Below are 23,607 nucleotides of genomic sequence, written 5' to 3'. Positions count from 1 at the left end.
CCTTCTGTAATTGAAACTTTGTTGCCTTCAGTGGAGCTCAGAGCCGGCCGGGAAACTTGGCTTCCTCCATCACTGGAGCAACCAAGCCTCCTGCTCACTTCAGCTCTGTGGCTGCTGGCCGCCATCTTGGTTGGGTTAATTTGCATACAGTCGCTCGGATTGGCTGTTGGGCGTGGTTTAAGGCATAGCGAAGGTACAGTCAATTTGCATGTTTGTCCTTTATTAGTGTAGATTTCAAGCAAGCTTATGAAAAAGCCATTTACTTCCAATTCCGAAATCCATCCTATTTGACTATGTTAGGGAATTGGGAAGATCCTGGTGCCAATGAAAGTAGCAGTGAATTTGAGGCTGAGTGAGTGAGTAGAAGGCAGAGGCTGAGGAGGGGGCCCCGCATCAGAAAAGGTTGTGGTTGGAGCCAAGGGCTGCCGAAAGGTCAAAGCTTTGCTTTGGGAAGCCCTGCGCTGTGACTATTGCACGGACAAGTGACTGTTCTCACGGGGGGGGAGGGGGTGGGTAGAGGCACCTCCATTTAGTCCACTGGGCCCTAGATAACTTGTTAGCTTAGGACTTAGGGATGTCTTCAGAAAAGAAGAGGTGGGAATGCCAATGTCTTATCATATTTGACCATAACCAAGGCCTTAGAAACGATTGCAATGGGTTTGCCTCCTTCTGTATGATTATCTGTATTGCAACCTCCCTCCCCCGCCATGGTAATTACTCTCACTACTCCACCACCATTACTACCCTGCTTACTGTGCACCTGCAATGTGCCAGGCCCTGTGCTGGGTGCCGTATGTACACTTCTCTAATGCTCGCAGCAACCTTGCCTTGAAGGTGTTATCATCCTATTTAAAGGAAGAAATGAAGCCCAGAGGGATTCAGTAGCCCAAGGTCACAGGTAGTTGGTGGCTCCTGCTCCCAAAGCCCATGTTCTTCCCCTGTTGCCAGGCCCAGGCCTCCCTCTGCTACTTCTCCTGCCGCTGTCCATGGCTCCTCCTCCTGAGGGAGCCGCCACGGCAGTTCCGTGGTCTCTACAGGCCAGACGCCCTCCCCTGGCTTCCTGCCTCCACCGGGACTCCCCAGGGTCCCCACTGGCTCCTTCCCTGGGACTCGGCACCCTTTGGCTTCTTCAGATGACCCCCCTGAGTTGTGCTAATATATACCAGCCTCCTGCCCCCCAGCACCCCACAGTAAGGGACTGCAGGGACAGAGCCCAGAAACCCACGTGGGTTAGATGGAGGGCCTGGCCCACTGCACCCAAGAGGAGCAACAAGTCAATGCAGCACATAAAACATGACTTGAACCTGACGGCTGAAACCGTTTCCATTTGATTTTGTCTCCTATTTATAACCCCGTGGTCACGTTCTCCTCATCTCCAGCCCCGGCAGCTGGAGAGCAGCCCCCACATCAAGGAACACCGACTGTTAACCACAGGCCGGCCGGCCGGCAGCTTGCCCGGCCCTGGGCCTTAACCGGGCACGTTTCCCTCTGCTGACTTTTTTAAAGCACCAGCTGATTTAAATGAATAGAATCGAGCTTTGTCTTGGAGGAAGAGTTTATTATTTATATCAAGGAGTAATGTAAAACTCACTGTTTGCATGTTTTAACCCATCTAAAAATTATATACAGGGTGTCCCCAACCATGTATACACACTTTAACAGCTGATACCTCAATGTTGAAAATGAATTCATTTTAATAAACACTGCCTTTATAATGATTCAAAGTGTGCATATACGTTGTTGGGGACACCCTGTCTATTGCCAAATCACACATCATCATGCTTGGATTTTATTTCACGCCCTTAGTAGAACCCTGCCCTTACCTCCACAGTCACTAAGGGGCCCATAGAAACCAGCCTCGGTGAGAGGGGGCTTTGGGAAGAGGTGGAATGTGCCTACCGTACCCTCACTGGCACAGAGGAGCCTTGAGTGTAAAAGTCTAAGGCAGTGGTTCTCAACCTTGGCTGCACATTAGAATCACCTGGGAATCTTTTTAAACTCCTGATTTCTGGGCCTCATTCTCCGGAAATTCTGCTTCTTTGTTACTCATGTTGTGGCCCCACCCCATAACAAAGAAACAGAATTTCTGGAGGACGAGGTCCAGAAATCAGGATTTTAAAAAGATTCCCAGGTGATTCTAACGTGCAGCCAAGGTTGAGAACCACTGGTCTAAGGCCATGCTGCATGGGCCCGCCTGCCACTCACCCCAGCCAGAGCCACAGCTGCAAGTGGAAGGAAGGACTGTGGTGTGCAGTTCCTCCTCCAGGGCAGGCCTTGGAAGCTGGTTCTATCCCTCCTTCGCTGAGATAAGAACATCTAAGCATCTCAAGCAGCATCTCTTGGACAGGTGCCCACACAGCCAGGAGCCCTCAGCTCCCCGAGGTGTTTTGTACTGAACAATGCAGGCTGGGAGCCGAACTGAGATTTCTCCTGTGCTTACCTACGCGCACATTTGCGTGAGCTTTTAACAAATGAGCCTATTTGCTTAATTCTCTGAACTGTTTATAGAATATTATCACATGCTGGAATAGTGATATTAATAAGCTCCTTAGCTTAATTAAGCATAGACAGAGCCAAATGCCTAAGCTTCCCACAGAATGTGCTAATCTTGTGTGATTATGGTGATTACTTGGGTAGCCAGAATGAAAATCCCACAGAAGAAGAAACCGGGTCTCCCAGACATGGTATCATTGGATCATTTTTATAAATGAGAGCACCCCCCAAAGTGTGATCCCCATGCCCTGCCCAGTGATCAGAGGGGAGCGGTCTGGAAGCCCAGACTGTGTCTGCCGTTTCAGCCTGAGTTGAAACGCTCATCCATTACGTACGAGGCGCACCTCCTCCGCAAGACGGGGAGAGGGTGACGGGCGCTCTTGAGAAACCTGAGGGGGTGTGGGAGGAATCATGTCAAGTTACAATGTTTTTCTTCAAATTATTATCTTTAAGAATGAACTGCTTTTTCCTCTCTCTGTGACTTAGTAACGTTACCAAATATGGTGCTTGGCATCCTAAATGGAAGAAGAACCTTGGATTCTGGACAATTGAAGTGTCATTTTGGGATGATAACGCGTTAAAGTGTTTGCTCAGCACTGAGGCCATCCCGGTCTGTGCTCAACGCCTCATCACTGGGCCTTTCTCCTTGGGGACCCCAGGAGGCACCTGTCTTCCTCGCCCCAAAGGAGGGCGAAGGCTTCTCAGACACTCCCCGCCCAGGCCAGGGGCTCACAGCTGCTGTGCGGGCTCCCTCGGACCCGCCATCCTCACCGCCACCCCTTAATCCACAGGCTCCCGGGCAATGGCAGGGCTCCCACAAATAAGCTGGGACGAGTCACTGCCCAACCCTGTCGCTGAGACGGGTCGTGAACATTGCAGTCAGCACCCGGGGCGGATGCGTCACACGTGTGGCAGGTGCCCAGCAGAATTTTCACACGCTCTCTAACACCTCACATCCCTCTCAAGGAAGGGTATTGCAATGGCTTTTTAATTTTTTATTTATTTTTATCAATATATGAAAATATACTTTTACATAAACTGTAAGTCAGACACACTTATTAAAGCACGATTTTTTTCTCATCTGACTTGGCACTGCCTCTTCTAACCAATTCATCTCCCACCATCAGGTAACCCATCGTAACAGCTCTGTGGCTGTCCACTCCTATCACCTCCCTGCTCATAAGAACATGCATAAGTGCACACATGCATGCACATGTACACATGAACACTTATACATGCGTGCGCACAACCACACACACACACACACACACACACACACACGAGCTTTTATGGTCAATAGTTAAATATTTTATTTGTCTTTATGCTCATCATTGTCTCTCTTATCCCACCCATCTCTGCTTATTTTTCTTCCTATCGATCACAATGATAATTTTTACCCTTGGTGCCAGGCACTCTTCCAGGCACTGTGCCCATGTGACCTGATGCAGTCCTCACAGCAGCCACTGTTATCACCCCTACTTTTCACTTGCAAACACACCCGGAGCAAGTGCCCGCCAGGGGCCTGTCTCGGAGCCCAGGCACCTGACCTCGTGCGTGGCTGCCTCTCGGCTGAGGTCTCCTTAGGGCAGGGGGCTTCTGTGGGTGGGATGTGCTTGGTCCCCTCATCACAGAACATGGCTTTATGGCGCCCTCACCTGTGAATGGCAGTTTGACAAACTATCAAATTCAAGTTGACGGCACTTCCCTCCATTGTCTCCTGGCACCTATTGAAGTGTTTGCTCAGCACTGAGACCATCCCCGGTCTGTGCTCGACGCCTCATCACTGGGCCTTTCTCCTTGGGGACCTGTTGTCGCCCAGGCAGGTCCCTTGGAGGCGGGTGGTGCAGCCCTCCTCCCTGAAGCCCTGTGGTTGCGGTGATGCGCCCAGGGGCGGGTTTATTGACATCCATCCTGCTCAGTACTCGGAGTCACGCTCAATCCAGGGGCTGATGGCTTTCTTCATTTGGAAAATCCCAGCTGCTGTCTCTTCACATTTCCTTCTTCCCCGGCCCATCTCTTTCTTCTTCCGGAACTCGTGTTAGACGGACAGGATCCCTCTCGGAAGCTTCGCCGCGGCTTTGGCGGCTCTTTCCCATGTTTCTCTCTTCTGTGTTTGGACGAGTGTTTCTACACTATCTTCCAATTCACTGATTTGCCTTTAAAATATGTCAAGTCTGTGGTTTATTCCCTCGTTCCTTCTATTGATTTTTTGTTTTGTTTCCATCACTCTAATTTTTATTTCAAAATTCCTTTCTTCCCACTTACTATTTTCTTGACACCGATTGGTTGCATGGTTTCTTTTAAAGAAAGCGCATGCTGTTATTCGTCTCTGAGTACTCTCAGCACGCTTACCTCCACATCTTTCTGGGAAGTACAGACTGGCCCGTTGTCATGGCGAGCAGCCCTCACATCAAGTACCAGGCCCGCTGCACCCAGCAGAGCAGCCCCCTCCGGCCGTGTCAGACTGCGCCTCCAGGATGGTGCTCACAGCGCAGCCTGTGTTTGGGAGTGGGAGGCAATTCGGCTCTTCCAACCTCAGGAAAGGGGCATCAAATGTCGGGGTGCACACTGTGGGGTGTATGCCACAGTTAAACTGAGAATTAGATGCACACAAAGCAAAATGAGTAGATGTCAAAAGCAGGCCTGATAAGTAAGAAACAGAATGAAAACTGTAGCTCAATAAAAAAAACTGTAACACAGACGGTCAGAATGCAAACAATAAAAGTGTGTGTGTCCAGGAGTTAGGCTGCCTGCCCATTGGAGGGAAGGGGGGCGGGAGAGGGATGGGCCGAGGCGGGGATAGAAATGCGCACACACAGACGTGCAGACTGCTGGGGACCGTGCCGTAGACTGGAGAGCAGGACTAATTCATCCTCTGAGCTTCTGCATCAATAAATGTCTTGATCTGCCTGTCCAGGAAATTACTTTCATCTGTAACGAATTCGTGTTCCAGCTATTGATTTTGCTATCTTTTCTAGCATTAGATTTCTTCATATAGTTTGGCATTTGGGTGAGCAGGCCCATTTTTAATGAAACACATTTTCTTTCGTTCTCTGTGTCTCCTTTTGTGCTCGCCACCCCCTCCGCCTGACAGACCCTCCAGGCCCCCCGTCCGGAAGTGGCGGTGGACAGTGGTCATTGCAGGGACACTCCAGGCAGTGCTGGGCTGTGGCCGACCTGGCCATGGAGTCACGGGCAGCTGTGCTTCCCAGCTGGAGGGGGCTGGCTTTGCCCCTCTCTCCCGTCCTGGGCGCCGTGGGATGTGAACCAGAGCCCCAAGCGGCGTCTGGCAGCACTGTTTTCTTCTCAGTCCCCTTTCACTCACAGGTTGGGTGATGGGGGTCTCACCCCAACCTGCAGCTTCAAACTCTGGGCCAGGTCTCAGCCCCCGTCTCGCGTGTGCCCTTTTAGTCACCCTCCCGCCCCCGGACCCCGAGCCCTGCGAGCTGAGGCCTGGCTCCACTCGCCATCTTGCATCTCCGTCTCATGTCCGGGCTTCAGAAATATGTCCCGTCATCCAACCCAGCCATGTTTTCTCGATAGTCTCTCCTTTTTTTATTTTACCCACCGCAGCTACTGCGGAGAGAGGTGGTTCCTGTCTCCATAGATATTCAAATGATTCAAGCAAGTTTAAATAAGCCCGATGAAAAGTAGATTAACAAGGAGAAGAGGCGTGGAAGGATTTACACACCCGTTTGTTGGCAATTCATCTCAAGGTGACGCATTCAGTTTAGGCTAAGCCCGTCGCTTTCACAGGTAGCCGTTCAAGCAGCCTTGAGAAAGCCTAGCCTTCAGTGATCACCGCCTTCTCTGTTAGCACAAAGAAACTGGCTTCCCCCTCTCGGCTGCATCAACACCTAATTCAGGGCCCCAACCAGACCTTCCCTTTCAACGGGGCCCCTCAGGCAGGAGACGTAGTCTGTGTACCTCCCCTCACCCCAGTCCGCTACCGATGTTTATTCTACGTGGATTTTACTGGGATGTGAGCCGTAAAGGTGAACAGAAGAACCCATTTGACCAGAGCTTTTAGTGATGACCTAGGACTCTGGACTCCAGTATGAATAGATTCAGTCTAGCCCTAGCTGGTTTGGCTCAGCGGACAGAGCGTCAGCCTGCAGACTAAAGGGTCCCAGGTTCAATTCCAGTCAAGGGCACATACCCAGGCTGCAGGTTCAGGCCCCAATAGAGGGTATGCAGGAGGCAGCCAATCAATGATTCTCTCTCATCATTGATGTTTCTATCTCTCTCTCTCCCTCTCCCTTCCTCTCTGAAATAAATAAAAATACATTTTTAAAAAAATAGCCAAAACCGGTTTGGCTCAGTGGATAGAGCATCGGCTTGCGGACTGAAAGGTCCCAGGTTCGATTCTGGTCAAGGGCATGTACCTGGGTTGCGGGCACATCCCCAGTAGGAGATGTGCAGGAGGCAGCTGATCGATGTTCCTCTCTCATCGATGTTTCTAACTCTCTATCTCTCTCCCTTCCTCTCTGTAAAAAATCAATAAAATATATATTTAAAAAAAATAGATTCTGTCTCCCCCAGCCCTACATTTCCATTCAAGGGCCCCTTCCAAGCCCTGCCCCAGCCAGTGTACACCTGGCCTCGTATTGCCCAACAGTCTAGCCTTCTGTGGCCAGAATGCCTTTCCCAGGCCCACCTTAACAGATCTGCTCTTTGGGGATCTACTCAAGTCTCACCGTCAGTAATGATGCCTTTCCTGATTCCACTTACCCGGCTCTCCCTCCTCTAAGCTTATCTCTGCTGTTGATTTGACATTTAGCCACCAGGACCTGTCATCTTATGTACGTAATATCTTTTCAATGTCGGAAAGTGCCTTAATACCTCAAACTCATGAGGTGCATCGGCTGTGCAGGTTCACTCTCCCTTGATGCTCCAAGATTCCTGAGAGACGGTGAGGCAGATAGTATCACAGTTATAGCATTATTCTCATTTTTTCAAATGATAACATTTCGGCCTAGAGGTGTTAAGTAACCTGCCCAACCAGGAAGTTGGCAGAATTGGGATTTGAACTGAATTTTGTCTATCAACAAATTTGTAATAACATTCTACTATAATCACAATGGCAAAGAGGTTGGCTTCTCCTCAAATCCAACCTAAGTGGCTGATTATAGATGCCCAAAGTGCTGTATCAAAAAGCCAAACTCAGTCTGACCAATGTGGCTCAGTGGTTGAGTGTCAACCTATGAACCAAGAGGTCACGGTTCGATTCTGGTCCAGGCACATGCCCAGGTTGTGGTCTTGGTCCCCAGTCGGGGGCATGTAGGAGGCAGCCAATCAGTGACTCTCTCTCATCATTGATGTTTCTATCTCTCTCTCCATCTCCCTCCCCCTCTGAAATCAACAAAAATATAACAAAAAAAAACAAAAAAACAGCCAAACTCAGGCTCAGCATGACAGGGAACCGTCCACAATGAGGGAACAGGGTCAGCGTGGGTCCAGCTGTGGAGGAAGAGCCCTCAGCCACCTGTTTGCCGTCCCCTGCCGCATGCTAACTTTCCTGAGCTAGGAGAGCATTTACTACCGGTTGCATTTACATTACATGTACAGAAGCATTTACATTCTACAGCCCTCGGAGCAGAGAGCTTACCCTATAGCAGATGAGCGTCCAGCAGAGACGGGCTCCCACAGCCTGCAACAGCCCCACCAGGGGCTGTGAGCGAGCAGCCCCGCTCCGGACCAGCTGAGCGGCTTGGCTCGGTGACTGATTCCAAACTAACAGGCATGCAAAACACAGTGTGAAGCTTAAGGAAAACTGTTTGACCCAGAAGACTGAACATCAATGTGAAAAATAAGTGGCAATGCTTTTCCGCACGGTGATAATACTTTTCACACGCACGAGCTGGTACAGAGAAGCCGAATGCCGCGCAGAACGCACACCCTGCGTGTGGCTACTCCTAAGGTCGTGCATCTCCTCTGGGGGACCCCCCCCCACCCCATCATATGTGATCATTCCTGACTTCCTATATCTCAAGATTCCTGGGAGGATCAAGGGATAAGAGACCAGCATTCTCTGATACCTGACCCCATTACCTGCTGCTGCCATCCCTACTCTGACAATTAGTGAATCGGAAAGGGAGAGAATTTCTGGCAGGGACTGCTGTCAATTACTGGAGACAAAATGACCAATTACCACTCTTCTCCAAGCCAGCCCTGCTCGCCTCCCTGGCCTCCCTCCTGGACCACCTCCTGCCTCGGGCCGGGAGTTCTGTTTCCGCCTCATCTCTTTACCATACCTCGGGATGGGGACAGGTCCAGGAACCCAGGCCAAGACCGGCAAATGTATCACCATGCTCATGATAGCAAGCTGCATGCGGAGCGAATTCCGCGGCCCCCACCCCTTCAGCTCCTCCCTCTGCCAAAACCAGGGGAGCTGTAAGATGCCGCAGACTGCAGACTTATCTCCACATGAGGGCTGGTTCTGTTGGCAAATGCAGTTAGGTATCAGCCATCCGGCTATTTTTAGAAGCTTGTTTGGGAAGATCTCAAAAACAAAAATTGCCCCGTGGTGAGAGATGTTAGCCAATTCGCCGAAACAGAGCATCAGTAAACACATTGTAAACATGTCGTTAGCAATATGGAGCGTCAGGAAGACGGCCTTTTGTCCCCTAGGAATGGCTCACTGCTCTGTGAGCAGGTAGGATGCCTGTGGCATTTATACACCTTTCAATCCTGGTGGCCAAATCCTGTCTTTATTCACATGAGCAGCTCTTCCCAGGCTGGGGCTGTGAGATCCTTGACCCGGTCCTTCCAGAGGCGCTTCCCAGGGTCCGGCCGAGGGAGCCGTCATTCCAGCTGGAGCTGGAGGTCATGACAGGCCAGGCTGAGCACCCACTGGGGCAGTGCATGAGGCGGGGCATGTCGTCAGGGAGACCCAGGTCAGGGAGGCCGGTGGTGGGGAAGGCAGGGGTCAAGGAGGCGCCACAGGAGCAGGTCACCCGCAGTGTCACTGAGAGGTGGTACCCAGGCTCCTGGGCGGCTCCCGCTGCCAGGCCCCTGGGCCAGGTCCCTGGAAACAGGCCCGGCCCGGGGACACTGGCTCTCCCCACTGTGGGCAGGAGAAAGCCCTGCTAGCCTGCGCTAAGCAAACAGATGAGTCTAAGTGTGTGCTCCATTGTCCCAGGACTGTGGCCTTTTATTTGAAGAACTAGAGACCTAGTGCACAAAATTCATGCACTCATGGGGCGGGGGGCATCCCTCAGCCTGACCTGTGCCCTCTCGCAGTCCGGGAGCCCTAGGGGGATGTCCAACTGATGGCAGTCAGACATCCTTAGCACTGCCATGGAGGCAGGAGAGACTCCTGCCACCACCGCTGCACTCACCAGCCATGAGCCCAGCTTCTGGCTGAGTGGCGCTCCCCTTGTGGGATTGGGCTAAAACCGGCTCTCTGACATCCCCCGAGGGGTCTTGGACTGTGAGATAGTCCCCACTGGTGCACAGTCAGGGCCAGGGAGGGATGTGGGAGGTTGGCCACCTGGGGAGGGACCACAGGAGGGCTTCAAGGCGTGTCCAGCCTATCTCACTCAGTCCCGATCAGCCAGACCCCATCAGCAAGCTAACCTACCAGTCAGAGCATCTGCCCCCTGGTGGTCAGTGCACATCATAGCAAGAGGTTGAGAGGCCTTAGCATATCATTAGCATATTACGTTTTGATTGGTTGAATGGCTGACCGGTCAACTGGACACTTAGGATATTAGGTTTTTATTATATAGGATGTGTGTGCTGTGCTTTAAAATTCAAGTCAGTGACATTGATTCAGCTGGAGTCTCAGCCCAGCAGCACCCCTCCCCCCAACTTCTTCACTCTGCTGATGAAGACAGTGATGGTGGTGTCCCTCGGGTGGGGGCAGGGGGAGTCCCATCTGGGGCTGGGGCTGGGGCTGGCCTGCGGTTCAGGCCGTGTTCCTGTTGGCTCGGGGCCCTCCCAGTGCTCATCCTTGGGCCGGGTGTCCACTTCCCCAGCTCCCTCTCAGCACCCACCTTCCCCACCGGGAATTGGGGGCAATCATGGCTACGCCCCTGGCTTCTTCTCTGTGAAGATGCAGACTGGCACAGTGCACGCCTGGGCCCAGCTGCCCAGCAGCCTCCGAGAGGGCACGAAGGAGCTGGTTGAACCCAGAAAGGACACGTCTGAGTGGAGGAATCCTAGCACCCTGAGGGGTAGAGGGCCCTCACTGCCGACGAGAGAGGATCCTTTCTCTGCTCTTCCAGGCAACTGAGAGGACAAGGAAGCAGGTGTGGACGCCACCTCAGTAATTCCTTATGCAACATCATCAGTGGGACAGCGGGACACACACGAGTGGGCGGGGAAGTGGCCATTTCATTCTGTAGAAGGCATTCCTAAAGGTGGTGGGAAGCTAAACCGAATGACCTCTGGCCCAGTCATGACGTTCTAGGCGTGCCCGAGAGCTGTGAGTGAGCGGCAAGGCCTCCTGTGACCGCCCCATTGACTGCAGTTCAGCCGCAGCCTCTGAGGGGTCGAATGCACTTTGTGTCAAGAAAGAAATACATGAGACAAGGGAGCGATGAGGTTCCCAGGCTCCCTTGGAGTCCCCCAGCGGCCGGACCACATCTCCCAATGGGACAGGCACTGTAGACAGACTGACATTTTAACTGGTGTGCTGAGCCCTCGCACATAAGCCTCAGGGCTGTGGCTTCCCCCTCCCTCGGGCACAGACTCCTAGAGCTTTAGAGGCGGAGGGAACCTGCGGGCCTGTTGTCCCAAGCCTTGCCCAGGGCAGGCGTTCTCACGCCAACCACCCAGCACGGTCACCCAGCTTCTGCCTGAGCAGGAAGAGGCTTGGCCAGCAGGTTAGTCCATTTTGAAACCACTTAGTCCGTGTTGAGACAGTCCTCTTGATGAGCTGTTTCTTCCTCATGTGGAGCCCACGTCTGCCTTCAGTCAGCGTGACTTTTGCCCTCAGCAGTCGGACAAAAACAAATGTTTTCTCATCCCCTTGACAATGTTTAGATTTTCTAAGACAGCAGTTATCTCCATGCCTCCTCTCCCTCCAAATACTTTCCTCCCCATCCAAATGCCTCGGGTCACCTCAGGTAGTTCTCACCTGGCATCGTTTCAGACCCCTCTCCATCCCAGTTACCATCTTCTAAATAGTTTCTGTCTTACTAATGTTCCTTATAAAGAGTTGCTCCTAGAACAAATACCAACTGTGGTCTGATGACTGCTGTCACCTCCTTTGATCTACACACTATACTTTTATTAATACAACCTAGAATTATATGTGCTTCATACCAAATGGTCAACTGTTGTGTTTATCTTAAGATGTTGATTAACCAAAACTGCCATCTTTTTCTTCTGACCCAATTTCATATAGCTTAAAAGAATTAAGTGGATTTAAAACTGGCCCTGTAAGTTATTAAAACATCAAACCCTGCCTCCCCGTGTAAGAGATCAGAGCCCTAGCAAAGATGATCAGTGACAGACTAAGTAGTTGACCCCCAAAATGATTGGCTCCAAAGGTGAAATGTGAATTGGCAGTGATGTGCCAGGGCCCCAACCTTTGCAGCCTCTTCTTCCAACAAAATTCGGGCAGAGAAGGGCTCTTCTTGGAAGCTGCGCCTGCTTTTGTCTCCCTTACTCTGCCTTTCTTTTCAGCTCGCCCCATGCTCCTGAGGCCATCTTCCTCCCACCCCCTGGGAGCTCACTAGCGGATTTCCTTTGTGTCTCCGACAGGTCACCTGAAGGAAGCAATCACGCAGCGGCATCTGCAGCAAGCAGCTCTAGGTGAGTACGGAGTGGAGGCTGCGGGAGGAAGGCGAAGGCTACGCCAGCTCACCTGCCTGGAGCCCCACCCTCAGCTAGAACATAGCCCGCCCAAACCCTCAGGAAGCTGAGGGAAAGGAGGTCTGCTGTCAGTGCAGCTTCCTGCAGACGCCCCTCCTCCCAGGGACCAGTTTCCCCCACCTGTGTGCTTGCTCCCAGCGTCAGCACCAGACACCCCACCCTCCCAGCTGCTGCCTCATCCTCCTGGCTTTGTCCACCCCACACCCCAAACTAAATTCACCCCGCATCCCAGCCCCTCGGAGTCCTCCTCTGAGCTTCCTAGAGCCACTGCTAACTAGTCCTACAGTGAGGACTGGTGGTTAAAGCAGCCTCCGTGCCCGTCTCCTTCCATCCTCACCACCGTCCAAAAGGTAAGTGCACTTTCCGTGTGAAGGCGGTCCAACGACTTCCCAAGGTCACAGGGCTTCTCAGTGTGAAACTCGAACCCGGACCCAGTTCTCTGAGCCTGCACTTGGTGCTTTTAGCCCCACGCTGCTTTTGCCCACAACCGTGGCATACGCACTTCTGCACATTGATAATGCGAACACTAAACAAGCACCGTGACATTCTAACTCGAAGGCCTTTGGCGCCTTTTAAGCAGCGACATCTGCAGACAGTGCTCCCTTCTGACCTGTGCCCCGAGGAAGTGTGCTGGGAGAGGCTGATGGGCAGGCGCCTGGGCAGGGCCAGCGTGCTCCTCTGCAGCCTGGGACCAAGCACACATGCAGCTTCAGTTAAATATGCAACGTGTTTATTCCAAACCAAGAGCTTGTCCAGGGTGGCCTGCCCCTGGAGTGGCCCGGACCTGAGAAATCCAGCAGCGGGACTCCTAGCGGAGAATAGCGGGCAGCCCAGGGTCACGAGGATGACCCCTGTGACCTAGGAACTTGGTCATTAGGAAGGCTGGTTGTTTGGTTTCAGTAATAGTAATGATCGCTTCAACAACTGCTGATTACATCAGAAATAAAGAGCAGCGAGGCCCGGGACACACCGGCCAGAGCTTGGCCCCAGGACTGACGGCAGCTCAGCCTGCCAGGCCTGCCTCCTGTATGTGCCTCTGACGGTGATGGTTAGCGGGGCTGGGTGGCTGTCGTGAGCTGAGCGGCGCCCTGTGGAGGAGACTGACTGGTGAAGGGAGGCCAGGCCCAGGGACGTCAGAGAGAGCACCGCAGGCCGTGTCAGGAGAGCGCGTGCTACCCTTTCAAGAACTTGGGAACCGTGTTAAACACAGCTCGTGTTAAACACAGCTGGCGTTAAAAGTTAATTATATACAATTAAGTCAATTACATTGAAAAAAACAAAGGTAACAAATACAGTGGGGCCTTGACTTACGAGTGTCCCAACTAACTAACGAGTTTTTCGAGTTATGAGCCGTCTCTCGGCCAATTTTTTGCTTTGAGTTGCGAGCTAAAATTCGGGTTACGAGCCAGCTTCAGATACCCCACCGCTAGTTGGTGCAGCGAACGCCACAGTGAACGGCACAACATCAGCCCAGCATCACGTGTCTCACTCGTTCACTTTTTGATTTGACATACGAGTAATTTGAGTTATGAGCTCCATCACGGAAGGAATTAAACTTGTAAGTCAAGGCCCCACTGTACTCAAAATCCACCCCTTCCTGAATAATTTACCACATTTTACTGTCATCTCTGCGCTCGAGGTCATTGACATCGCGGGGTCTGTCTCATGGAGATGGATTGATGGTGGGGCTCCCCGTGTGTCTCCTTAGGCCACGATCAGGATGTGGCCCAGGCAGCTTGAGGTCAGCGTGGTGGGAGCGTTTACACCAAGGAACTGACACATGTTATAAATGGAGCCCGTGGTTACAGATCTGCCATCACACCACTGGCACGGACAAGTGTCCGTTGAGAGGCCAGCTTCTGCACATGTGTGTGTGTGTGCATGTGTGTGTGTGCGTGTGCGTGTGCTCTCATGATGACTTCTACCTGCTTCCTGGCTGAAAGTCCATGACGGCCCTCCTTCATGGCCTGCCTCCCATGGAACCCTGTCCTTTATAAAGTCAGTGGGCAAGGAAACCAAGGGAGACAGAGCAGGGCAGGCGAGGCCGGGCCCAGCAGCCCCCCGATGCGACAGCCAGGGTCCGAGGGGGTCTCTGGGAGACACATCAATGGCCAGTTCTAAGAATGTCATGTACAAGCAAAAGTTACTGGTGGACTTAGTGCGGGGCCCACTCCCACCCACTGCTTCAGGAAACAATGAAGCAATGTTCTTCTTAAATTAAGCAGCATTTGGGAACGATTCTACTTGAACTAGATTCAGCGAGCGCCTGAATTCCGTGTGCTCCCCCCACTTTGAGGTCCTGGCTACGATGGCACAGTGTTGTCATCATGCAGATGACACAAGCAGCAGGCCTTCTCACTGCTTCACCACGAGCCAGGCATGACTCTGGACTCTTTGCCTGTGTTTCCTCCTGTGATGCTTCTAAAACACCCGCGAGCAGATACGACTGTTGCCCTGGCTTTACCGTCAAAGCTCAAAGGGGTTACGCGCACGTGCTTAATGTCTCCCAGTTAAGGATGCAAACACGACAGCGCAGCTCCAGATCCCGCGCTCCCACCCCCACCCTGCGCTGCCCTCACCCTTGCCAGGCGGGCATCGCGGGTCCACAGAGGGCAGAGGTCCGATGCCTGCCCTAGCCAGCGGGAGGGGCCACATGCATAGAGAAAACTCTATCTTAAATTTCAGATTTAGACACATATGTATTGTGCCATTGTGTCCTCTTCCCACTGCAGTCCCCGGAGCCGTTCAACCGTGACCTGCCCCCGGTCACCACGGCGGCCTTGTCCTCCAGCCCCACACACCTCTGCGAGAGCACCAGCCCTGTTTTGTAATTATCCGTTTCCATAGCTATTCTCCACGCTAAAACGTGGGCTCCCAGAAAGTCGGATGAGTCTCTGTACCCCTAGCAGCCAGCACGGGCAATAAATAGGCCCAATCAGTGCTTCCCCAGATGGCTTCCAGACCCACACATCTTGCAAAAGCATAATGAGGCATTGGAACATAAAATAAAATAAGTCCATTAAAAGCAGTGGAAGGAGTAAGTGCTTTTGGACCCCACAGCTGAGCAGATTATAACACACGGGCGATAAATTCCTCTCTCCCTTATCTAGCCGCGAGGCAGAGAGAGAAGCGCCCTGAGAGCCAGTTCCTTTCCTGACAACAGGAAGCACGCTCACTAATTTACCCGCAAAAATAGAATCTCTCCCTGGAACCAAACACAGCCAGGACGTCTGGCGCAGGCCCTTGTGTGAAGGACAGAGTGGCTTCGTGAGCGACGTCTCCCACTGCAGCTCTACAAAACGCTCGAAATGCTGTTCAAGCACAGTTCGTAGACCGACCCCCGTAACAGCGCGAGCGGACTCTGCAGCTCAGCTCGGGAAAGTGTGGGTGCGCGGCCGAGGTCCTGCGCCAGGCACCTGCTCTCAGTGGCCCACAGAGCGGGATGGGGCGGGGGCCAGCCCCGAGCACCGGCTCCTCCGTGTCTGTCCTGAGCAGTGTCTGGCCAGGGACTGGCTCTCGCTCAGCTGCCCTCTAAGTCCTACCAAGTGCCTATGACTAAAGCGTAGGAGACACAGGCCCTGCTGAGCGGCTGTACGATGTGTCAGGCGAGAGGGACTGGCCATCGGGCTTCGGGAGGGAACTCACCTGAGGATGTGGCCTGGAGGTCACTGAGACCACGGCCTGGGCTGAGCTTAGAGAAGGGGCAGGACCAGAGCCCAAGTGCAGAGGGCAGGGAGGGGCTGTTGTGGGTGTGTGGGGTGTGTGACATGTGTATGGTACGCATGATGTGTGTGGCCTGTGTGGTATGTGTAGTGTGTGCATGGTATGTGTGGCTATGTGTGTATGGTGTGTATGTGTGTGGTGCGTGTGGTATGTGTGCTGTGTGTGGTATGGGGGTATATGTGGCATGTGTGTGGCATGGGTGTGGTATCTGTGGGTATGTGTGGTGTGTGTGTGTGTCGTGTGTTGTATGTTTCTGTGTGTGGAGGGGGAGGAGGAGGACTTTTTGGGGAGTGGATTTGAAGCAGGGGGGGTGCTGAAAGGGTGAGTTGAGGGGTTCAGCGAGGACCTTGGACCTGAGCCTTTACCTTTCGGCCAGCTGAGCCACTGAGCATTCGCCAGCACGGAGGGCTGGGTCAGGGGCCTTTGGGAAAGAGAGAACCCCAGGCAGTCGCCGAGTTCCCATCACTGGCCAACTCCTGAGGAGTGACAAATCCGTCTTCCGCCCTGACCACCGCCCCAGCCTGCCCCTGCCCCTGCCCCACTGTTCCCTGGGCTGCTCCCTGGGCACACACACTCCCAGTGCAGCCAGGAGGGCCTGGCCAGCTCTCAATGAGTCTGCTGCTGCGGACACACAGGTCTGAGGCTGCCCCGAGAGTCCCACACTGGCCACACGCCTGCCCGCCTGGCCTCGCCCTGGGGGCTAGGTGGTCAGTCCGTGATTTTGTCTGTGGAAGAAGGAAGTGAGGGATCCTGCCCCTGAGAAGCTCAGCCCTCATTGGATGACACCTCACCTGTCTCCACAGTTATCCCTGCCCCAACTTCTATGAAAGCATGACCTGCTGGAACATTCCGTCGCCTCTGTTACAGGCATGTCACAGGAGATAGCAACAATAATGACGAAGATGAATTAATGACAAGGCAAGCTCCACAAGCAGGCCACTGGCAGGTTCCAAATGGCGTCGGAGGTCGTCGGAGGTTTCCCCACAAACACTAGCCTCCCCCCCACCCGACCCCGGGGGGAAAGCAGCCCCCAGGCCAGTCCCCTGTGGCCACAGTGCCACCGGGGGTTGTTCCCTGTCCCTGAAAACAGGGCAGCCACTGCCCATCCCCAGCGGGGCCTTGGGAGCGTGGGGAGGCCCCGAAGTCCAGGGCTCCCTATTTCACTTCATTGTTCCAGCTGAGCGTCTACAAACAGCTCATTTCCCCCAAACAGAATTCCTGCAGTGCCCTCTAGTGGCGACCCTGCTGTCTCAGAACAGAGGCTTCTGCGGCCGCCACTTTCTCCCACTCCGTGTAAAATCGTTTAAGATTGCCTGCACTGCTCTTTGGAATTCTGCACCTGATGTAACAAATTTAAGAGAAAGCAAAAGGCCAGACTGTCACCCGTTTACTCACCAGGCTCCCTGAGCCCCTGCACAGCCCCAGGCCGAGTGTGAAGCAGGCGTTCCCCATGGGCAGAGGAGCCGCTGGCTGCTGCAGAACTGGGGGGACCCCCTGGCATCGCCCAGCGCGCGGTCCTCACAGCAGGCCCTGTGGGACCCTGGGGGCGGGGATAGACACTGTGCAAGTGGCAGGCCTCGGGAGTTTCACCCGCCCTGATTCAACCAAAGCTGTTAGCACGTCTAGGTCCCTTCAGAAGAAGGCATGGATAGGACGTTTCCAAAGGCAGATCATCCTGGCTTCCCTTCCCAGAGCTGTTTCTTCTGGAATTTACCACGTTGTATGGTAACTGTTAGTCTCTTCTGCGTCTCCCCAACACCACGCACAGTGATTGGCACACAGTAGGTCCTCCATCAATGTTTGTTGAATAAATCAGTGATATCTCAGGATCAAATTTTTGCCTTAACGATGTACCAGACACCAGCTAAGGGGCTCTGGGCCCAGGTTCCAACATCTGTGAAATGGGGTGGTTGGGGCAAATGAGAGTCTGTGCCCAGCGCAGTCTCTGGGCCTTAGCTGACACCTGCTGATGGCTTGTAGAGTGAACAAAGGAATCAAGCTCTCCCCAGCCCTCAGGGCACGCAATTTACCTCCTTGTGAACTCAGGCTTCCTTAGGACATGCGGGAACACTCGCCCTTGGTGAGGAGACATGGAGGGCTTGGGTGGGTTGGCGGTGTTTTCATCTTCTCAGAAATGAACCGTCAAGATGCAGAATGTAAAGAAAGCAGCTGCCCCTGAGGCTGAGAGGCCTCTCAGTTGGTCCCAAAGGACTCGGGTGGCTCAGTACGGCCGGTGATAAAGTCTCACCCCTGAGCCTATTCTAATCCCTGGCTCCTGTGAACATAGGACCAGCTCCGGTGATGCAGGTCTCTGACCAAGACTCCAGGCTCAAGGCGGAGGCTGAGAGTGAGAAGGGTCCCCACCCTGTCCCTGCCCAGCTCCCATCGCCCAGGCTCCGGGCTCTGGGCACTCCCAGTCTCGCCTCCAGCCAACCTGGAGAACGGAAGGGCCGTGGCATCAGCACTGGGTCCAGGCGTGGGCAGCGGCTGTGCTTTAGTTGAAAGAGCCCTCACCTGGGACTCAGGAGACCCCTGCTGGAGTCGCACCTCTCCCATGTGCTAGTCCTGTGGCCTTGCTCCATTAATCGTCCTGAATGTCCGCTTCCTTCTCCATGTGAGAAGGTCTGCTCACCGGGCTGGCATGAGTGTCGAGCACCGTGTCCACGTGATGGAGCGGAACTGTCATGGTCTCGGACTCTGAGAGCCGGAACCACGCGAACCAGACAGCCAGGCACACAGAGTCCGGCCACAGAGCCCACTCCGGCGCTGGGCCACCAGCACCAACGGGCACAGCTGTGGGGTCCCACTGTCCCCGCATCTGCTCACAGGCACTATTCATCCGTCTTCTGTGCACAAGTGCAGCCGGGCCCAGGACTCGGCCACTGATGATCCTGCCACCAGTTGCCGAGCCATTTTTCATCTCCCAAATATGTGCGGAACCACGCCTGCTACTTGGAATGAATGAGGCATTTGACCAAAGTCCTGGTCGGCCTGCGCTGCCACAACAAATCACCACAGGCCAGGTGGCTGGCAAACAGAGACTTACTTCTCACGGTGCCAGAGTCTGGGCGCCTGAGGTCGGGTGCCAGCCCCGGGTTCTGGTGAGAGCCCTCTCCTGGCTGGCAGGCTGCTGGCTTCTCATGGTGTCTTCACATGGAAAGGGGTGAGCACGCCTGCTGGGGTCCAACCCCAGCAGGTCCAGGGGTCCCCAAAGGTGTGGACAGAGTTGGCAAAGAAGGAATGACACAGAGACAGCGTTCAGTTGATCAACAGCCTAGCCAGGATCACTAGCCAAGTTCTGGTTAGGATCTCCAGCCAGGTTCTGTGTCTATGTTCTCTTGCTAGGTTCTCCAGGTTCTCCAGCCAGGTTCTGTAGCCATGTTCCCTCGCTAGGCTCTGTCCAGGTTCTGCAGCCAGGTTCAGTCACCAGGTTCTAGTCAGGTTCTCTTGCCATGTTCTATTCAGGTTCTGTAGCCAGGTTCTGTCTCTAGGTTCTTCAGCCAGGTTCAGTCACCAGGTTCGAGCCAGGTTCTCTTGCCATGTTCTATCCAGGTTCTGTAGCCAGGTTCTGTCTCTAGGTTCTCCAGCCAGGTTCTCTCGCTAGGTTCTGTCTCTAGATTCTGTTGCCAGTTTCTGTCCAGGATCTTTTGCCATGTTCAATCTCTAGGTTCTGTCTCTAGGTTCTGTTTCCAGTTTCTGTCCAGGATCTTTTGCCATGTTCTCTCCAGCGAAGTTCTTCTGTCTCTAGGTTCTGTGTAGGTTCTGTGTCTAGGTTCTGTGTTCTGTTGTCTTGTTACATCTGTATTTATACCAGTTGATTTTAATCCTATCAATCTCTATTCCAAAGGTTAGGGTGTTTCTTATCTCCATTCCAGAGAGTAAAGATTATGTAGCTTAAGCATGATTGTTCGTAGTTAAAGTGATTAATTACCCGCCTGGCACTTAGTTAAGGGGTTTTATTCCCTCCCTAACTTCAGGGGAAAATCCCTACCTGGGGAAACAACCTTTCTCAGAGAGGTGACCTTGGTTAAAACACACAGTGCCAAGAAGGTGAGCAAACATATTAAGAACAGTATGCCATATATGCCAGGTCCCTTGAAACAGCAAGGATGGACCGGCTCCCAGCACACGCCCTCTCGCCTCTTCTTATAATGGCGCTAGTCCCATTCATGACGGTTCTGCCCTCATGACCTAAGTTACCTCCTGAAGGCCACCTCCAAATACCATCACACTGGAGATTAAATTTTAATGTATGACTTTGGGGAGAGGGGACACAAAATCTCAGTTTATATCAAACATAGAAAACAAAACTCTAGTAGAATGTAGTCTTGTAGAATCTAGTCTAGTAGACTAACATTTATTATGGCGGTCCCCTTTCCACCTGCATGCTCTCTCCCTTACACGTGATAAAAATCACCGCTTGTGCTTGGCAAATCTCAGCCCAGGGAAGGTCGCTGTGTTTCCTGGACCGAGTCTGCTGTGTGTGTGATGAGCTTCCCATTTCTTCGAAGAAGTTGAGTTTGGAGTGACTTCCCAACAAGAAAGCAGGGCCATCTGTGCTCAGACACAAGTCATAGGTGCCGTGTTCCAAACAACCAGCAGGAAGCTTTGAGTCGGGAAACCATGAGGGAGCCGTTGTAAGGACCCAGGAGTCAGTGCAAGAGAGACATGTAGTCCGTCAGGGCAGAGCTGTGGGAAGGTGGCACCCAGGGAGCAGAGCAGTGAAGATCCCATTCAGGAAGAAAAAGGAAAAGAGAAGTAGGGAAAAGTGAACGGTACAAAGTCTATGAACAACCATGTGGGGACGATTCTGGCAATATCTGGCAAAGCTGAAGCTATGCAAACCCCCACCCCTGCCGTGTCCATGCCCAGGAACGTGCCCCCAGAGAGGTGTCACGTATGTGCCCCAGGTGCTCATCGCAGCATTGTCCTCATCACAGCAAAAATAGGCAACAAGCCCAAGGTCCCCAGGACAGGGTGAAGAGATGAGCTATCGCTCTGATATAGTCACACCATGGAAAACTGTAGAGAGTTCAACATGATAAACTAGATCTACATGGGACACTGGGAATGAATCTCAAAAACACAGTGGTGATTGAAAGAAAGAAAATTGCTGAAGACTATATACGGAATAATACCATTTATGCAAATCCCCATATTTTCAATACTGCTTATTGGGAAGAGGAAATGGGAGCTTTGTAGATTTTGTTGTGAAAGACAACATAAATGCAGAAAGATGCACAAAACATACATGTACAGGGGTCCAGGCCAACAAATATTTACAAAGAGAACACTATGTTCCTCCTCTCAGGTCAAGAGCTAGCTATGTCATGTTTAAGGGGCATCCTATCTAATAAAAGAGAAACATGGTAATGACCCATATGTCCGCTAACCTTCCCATTGGCTAATCAGGGCAATATGCAAATTAACTGCCAGCCAAGATGGCGGCCGGCAGCCAGGCAGCTTGAAGAGAACATGAGGCTTGCTTGCTTCAGTGACTGAGGAAACCAACGTTCCCCGCCTGCCGCTGCCGGCCTCTAAGCTTGCAGTTTGAAACGTTGTTACAAATATAGAAGCTAAACAAAACCCCAGAAACCTGCTTTCAGCCAACTGGGATCTCAGAGCTGGAGTTGATACAGTGTTCCAATTATAGAACCCAAACAAACCAGATACCTGCTTTCAGCAGCAGAGGCCTCAGAGCTGGAATCAGAGCTAAAGCTGGCCCAGAATAAAAGAAAAAAAGGAGCAGTTGGGAGCTTCAGTCACCCGCCAGCCTGAAAACAGCCCTCAGCCCCTCACCCAGGCTGGCCAGGCACCCCAGTGGGGACCTCCACCCTGATCCAGGACACCCTTCAGGGCAAACCAGCCAGCCCCCACCTGTGCACCAGGCCTCTATTCTATATAGTAAAAGGGTAATATGCCTCCCAGCACCGGGATCAGCGGAGCCTCGAGGCCTCCCGGCACCGGGATCAGCGTGACAGGGGGCAGCGCCCAAACCCCCTGATCAGCCCTGTGTGTGACAGGGGGCGGGGCCACAACCTCCCTATCCGCCCTGTTCTGTTCGTGACAGGGGAAGGCTCCCCAACCCCCTGATCAGCCATGCTCTGTGCCTGATAGGGGGGAGCTCCCCAACCCCCTGATCGCCCTGCGGCTCTGTGTGTGACAGGGTGTGGCGCCCTAACCCCCTGATCGGCCCTGCTCTGTGTGTGACAGGGGGTGGTGCCCCAACTCTCCTATCGGCCCTACTCTGTGAGTGACAGGGGGGAGCTCCCCAACCCCCTGATGGGCCCTGCTCTGTGCGTGACAGGGGGGAGCTCCCCAACACCCTGATGGGCCCTGATCTGTGCGTGACAAGGGGCAGTGCCCCAACCCCCTGATTGGCCCTGCTCTGTGCGTGACAGGGTGGCGCCGCAACCTCCCCATCGACCCTGCCTTGAGTGTGACAGGGGGCAGTGCCCCAACCCCCCAATCGGCCCTACCCTGAGCGTGACTGAGGGTGGCATCGCAACCTCCCGATCCGCCCTGCTCTGTGCATGACAGGGGGCGGTGCCCCAACTCCCCAATCGGCCCTGCTCTGAGCCCGACCAGGGGCTGCACCTAGGGATTGGGCCTGCCCTCTGCCACCTGGGAGCAGGCCTAAGCCAGCAGGTCGTTCTCCCGAGGGGTCCCAGACTGCGAGAGGGCACAGGCCAGACTGAGGGACCCCCTCCTCCCTCCCGAGTGCACAAATTTTTGTGCACTGGGCCTCTAGTCTATATATATAAAAGGCTAATATGCTAAGTGTCCGACCTACTGACCAGTCGCTATGATATGCACTGACCACCAGGGGGCAGATTCTCAATGCAGGGACTGCTGAGCTTTGGTGACTTGGCAGTAGTGGTTCTCGGGTGACACACCCTGAAACCAGAGAGGAGGGAGCCCAATTCCTCATGGGACCATGTGATTCCACCTCTGGCCATGGGTTATGTTGTTGCTGGGGCACTGTTGGCCCCCAATCTGGTTTACTGCACACTTGCATTTGCACTCCACACCCTGTATGACAGCAACTTTGCAGAGGGCCCTCTCACACTCTAGGACTCCTCAGGGGATATCAGAGAGCCTGTTTCAGCCCAATCCCCGCAGGCCAGCCCAAGGGACCCCACCTGCCGGAGGGACCCCGCTCACTCCACAGATGCCCCTGAGCCACGGCACCACCCCAGGTGCGACAGGCCAGGGAGGGACCAAGGGAGGTTAGCTCCAGGGCATGTCAGCCTGTCTTGCACAGTCCCACACCGCCGACCACCTTCTAATTAATTTCCTTTCAATGTACACAAATCCGTGCACCAGGTCACTAGTTAAAGTATAGAGTGAGAATCTGAGAGCAGTTGGGCTGTTTCAGGGGCAGAGGAGAGTGACTGGGGAGGGCATTGCAGAGGCTCCTGAAAACTCTGCAATGCTCAAGTTCAAAAACAAAAATTGAAGCAACTGTGGCAACTAGATTATTCAAAACATGAAGGTGGTGCATGCGTGTTATTTATATAATTCTCTAAATGTTTTTGTCTTTAAACTGGTTTATAATAATTTCCAGAA

The 23,607-nt window shown here is 53.2% G+C and overlaps 1 protein-coding gene across 1 annotated transcript in view; it reads left to right on the top strand.

Moving 5' to 3' along the window:
- KIF6 (kinesin family member 6) overlaps positions 1-23,607 on the top strand; it is a 380,047-nt gene that overhangs the window by 326,444 nt on the left and 29,996 nt on the right. Inside the window, exon 16 of the mRNA XM_081094290.1 lies at positions 12,205-12,255. Within this exon, the coding sequence (XP_080950416.1) occupies positions 12,205-12,255 (51 nt within the window). The remainder of the gene's footprint in view (positions 1-12,204; positions 12,256-23,607) is intronic.

The sequence above is a fragment of the Myotis nattereri genome (assembly GCF_964212035.1).
Source record: "Myotis nattereri genome assembly, chromosome: 6".
Taxonomy (NCBI): Eukaryota; Metazoa; Chordata; class Mammalia; order Chiroptera; family Vespertilionidae; genus Myotis; species Myotis nattereri.
Note: the sequence above shows the minus strand (reverse complement) of the source record. Positions and strands in the feature narration are given on the sequence as shown.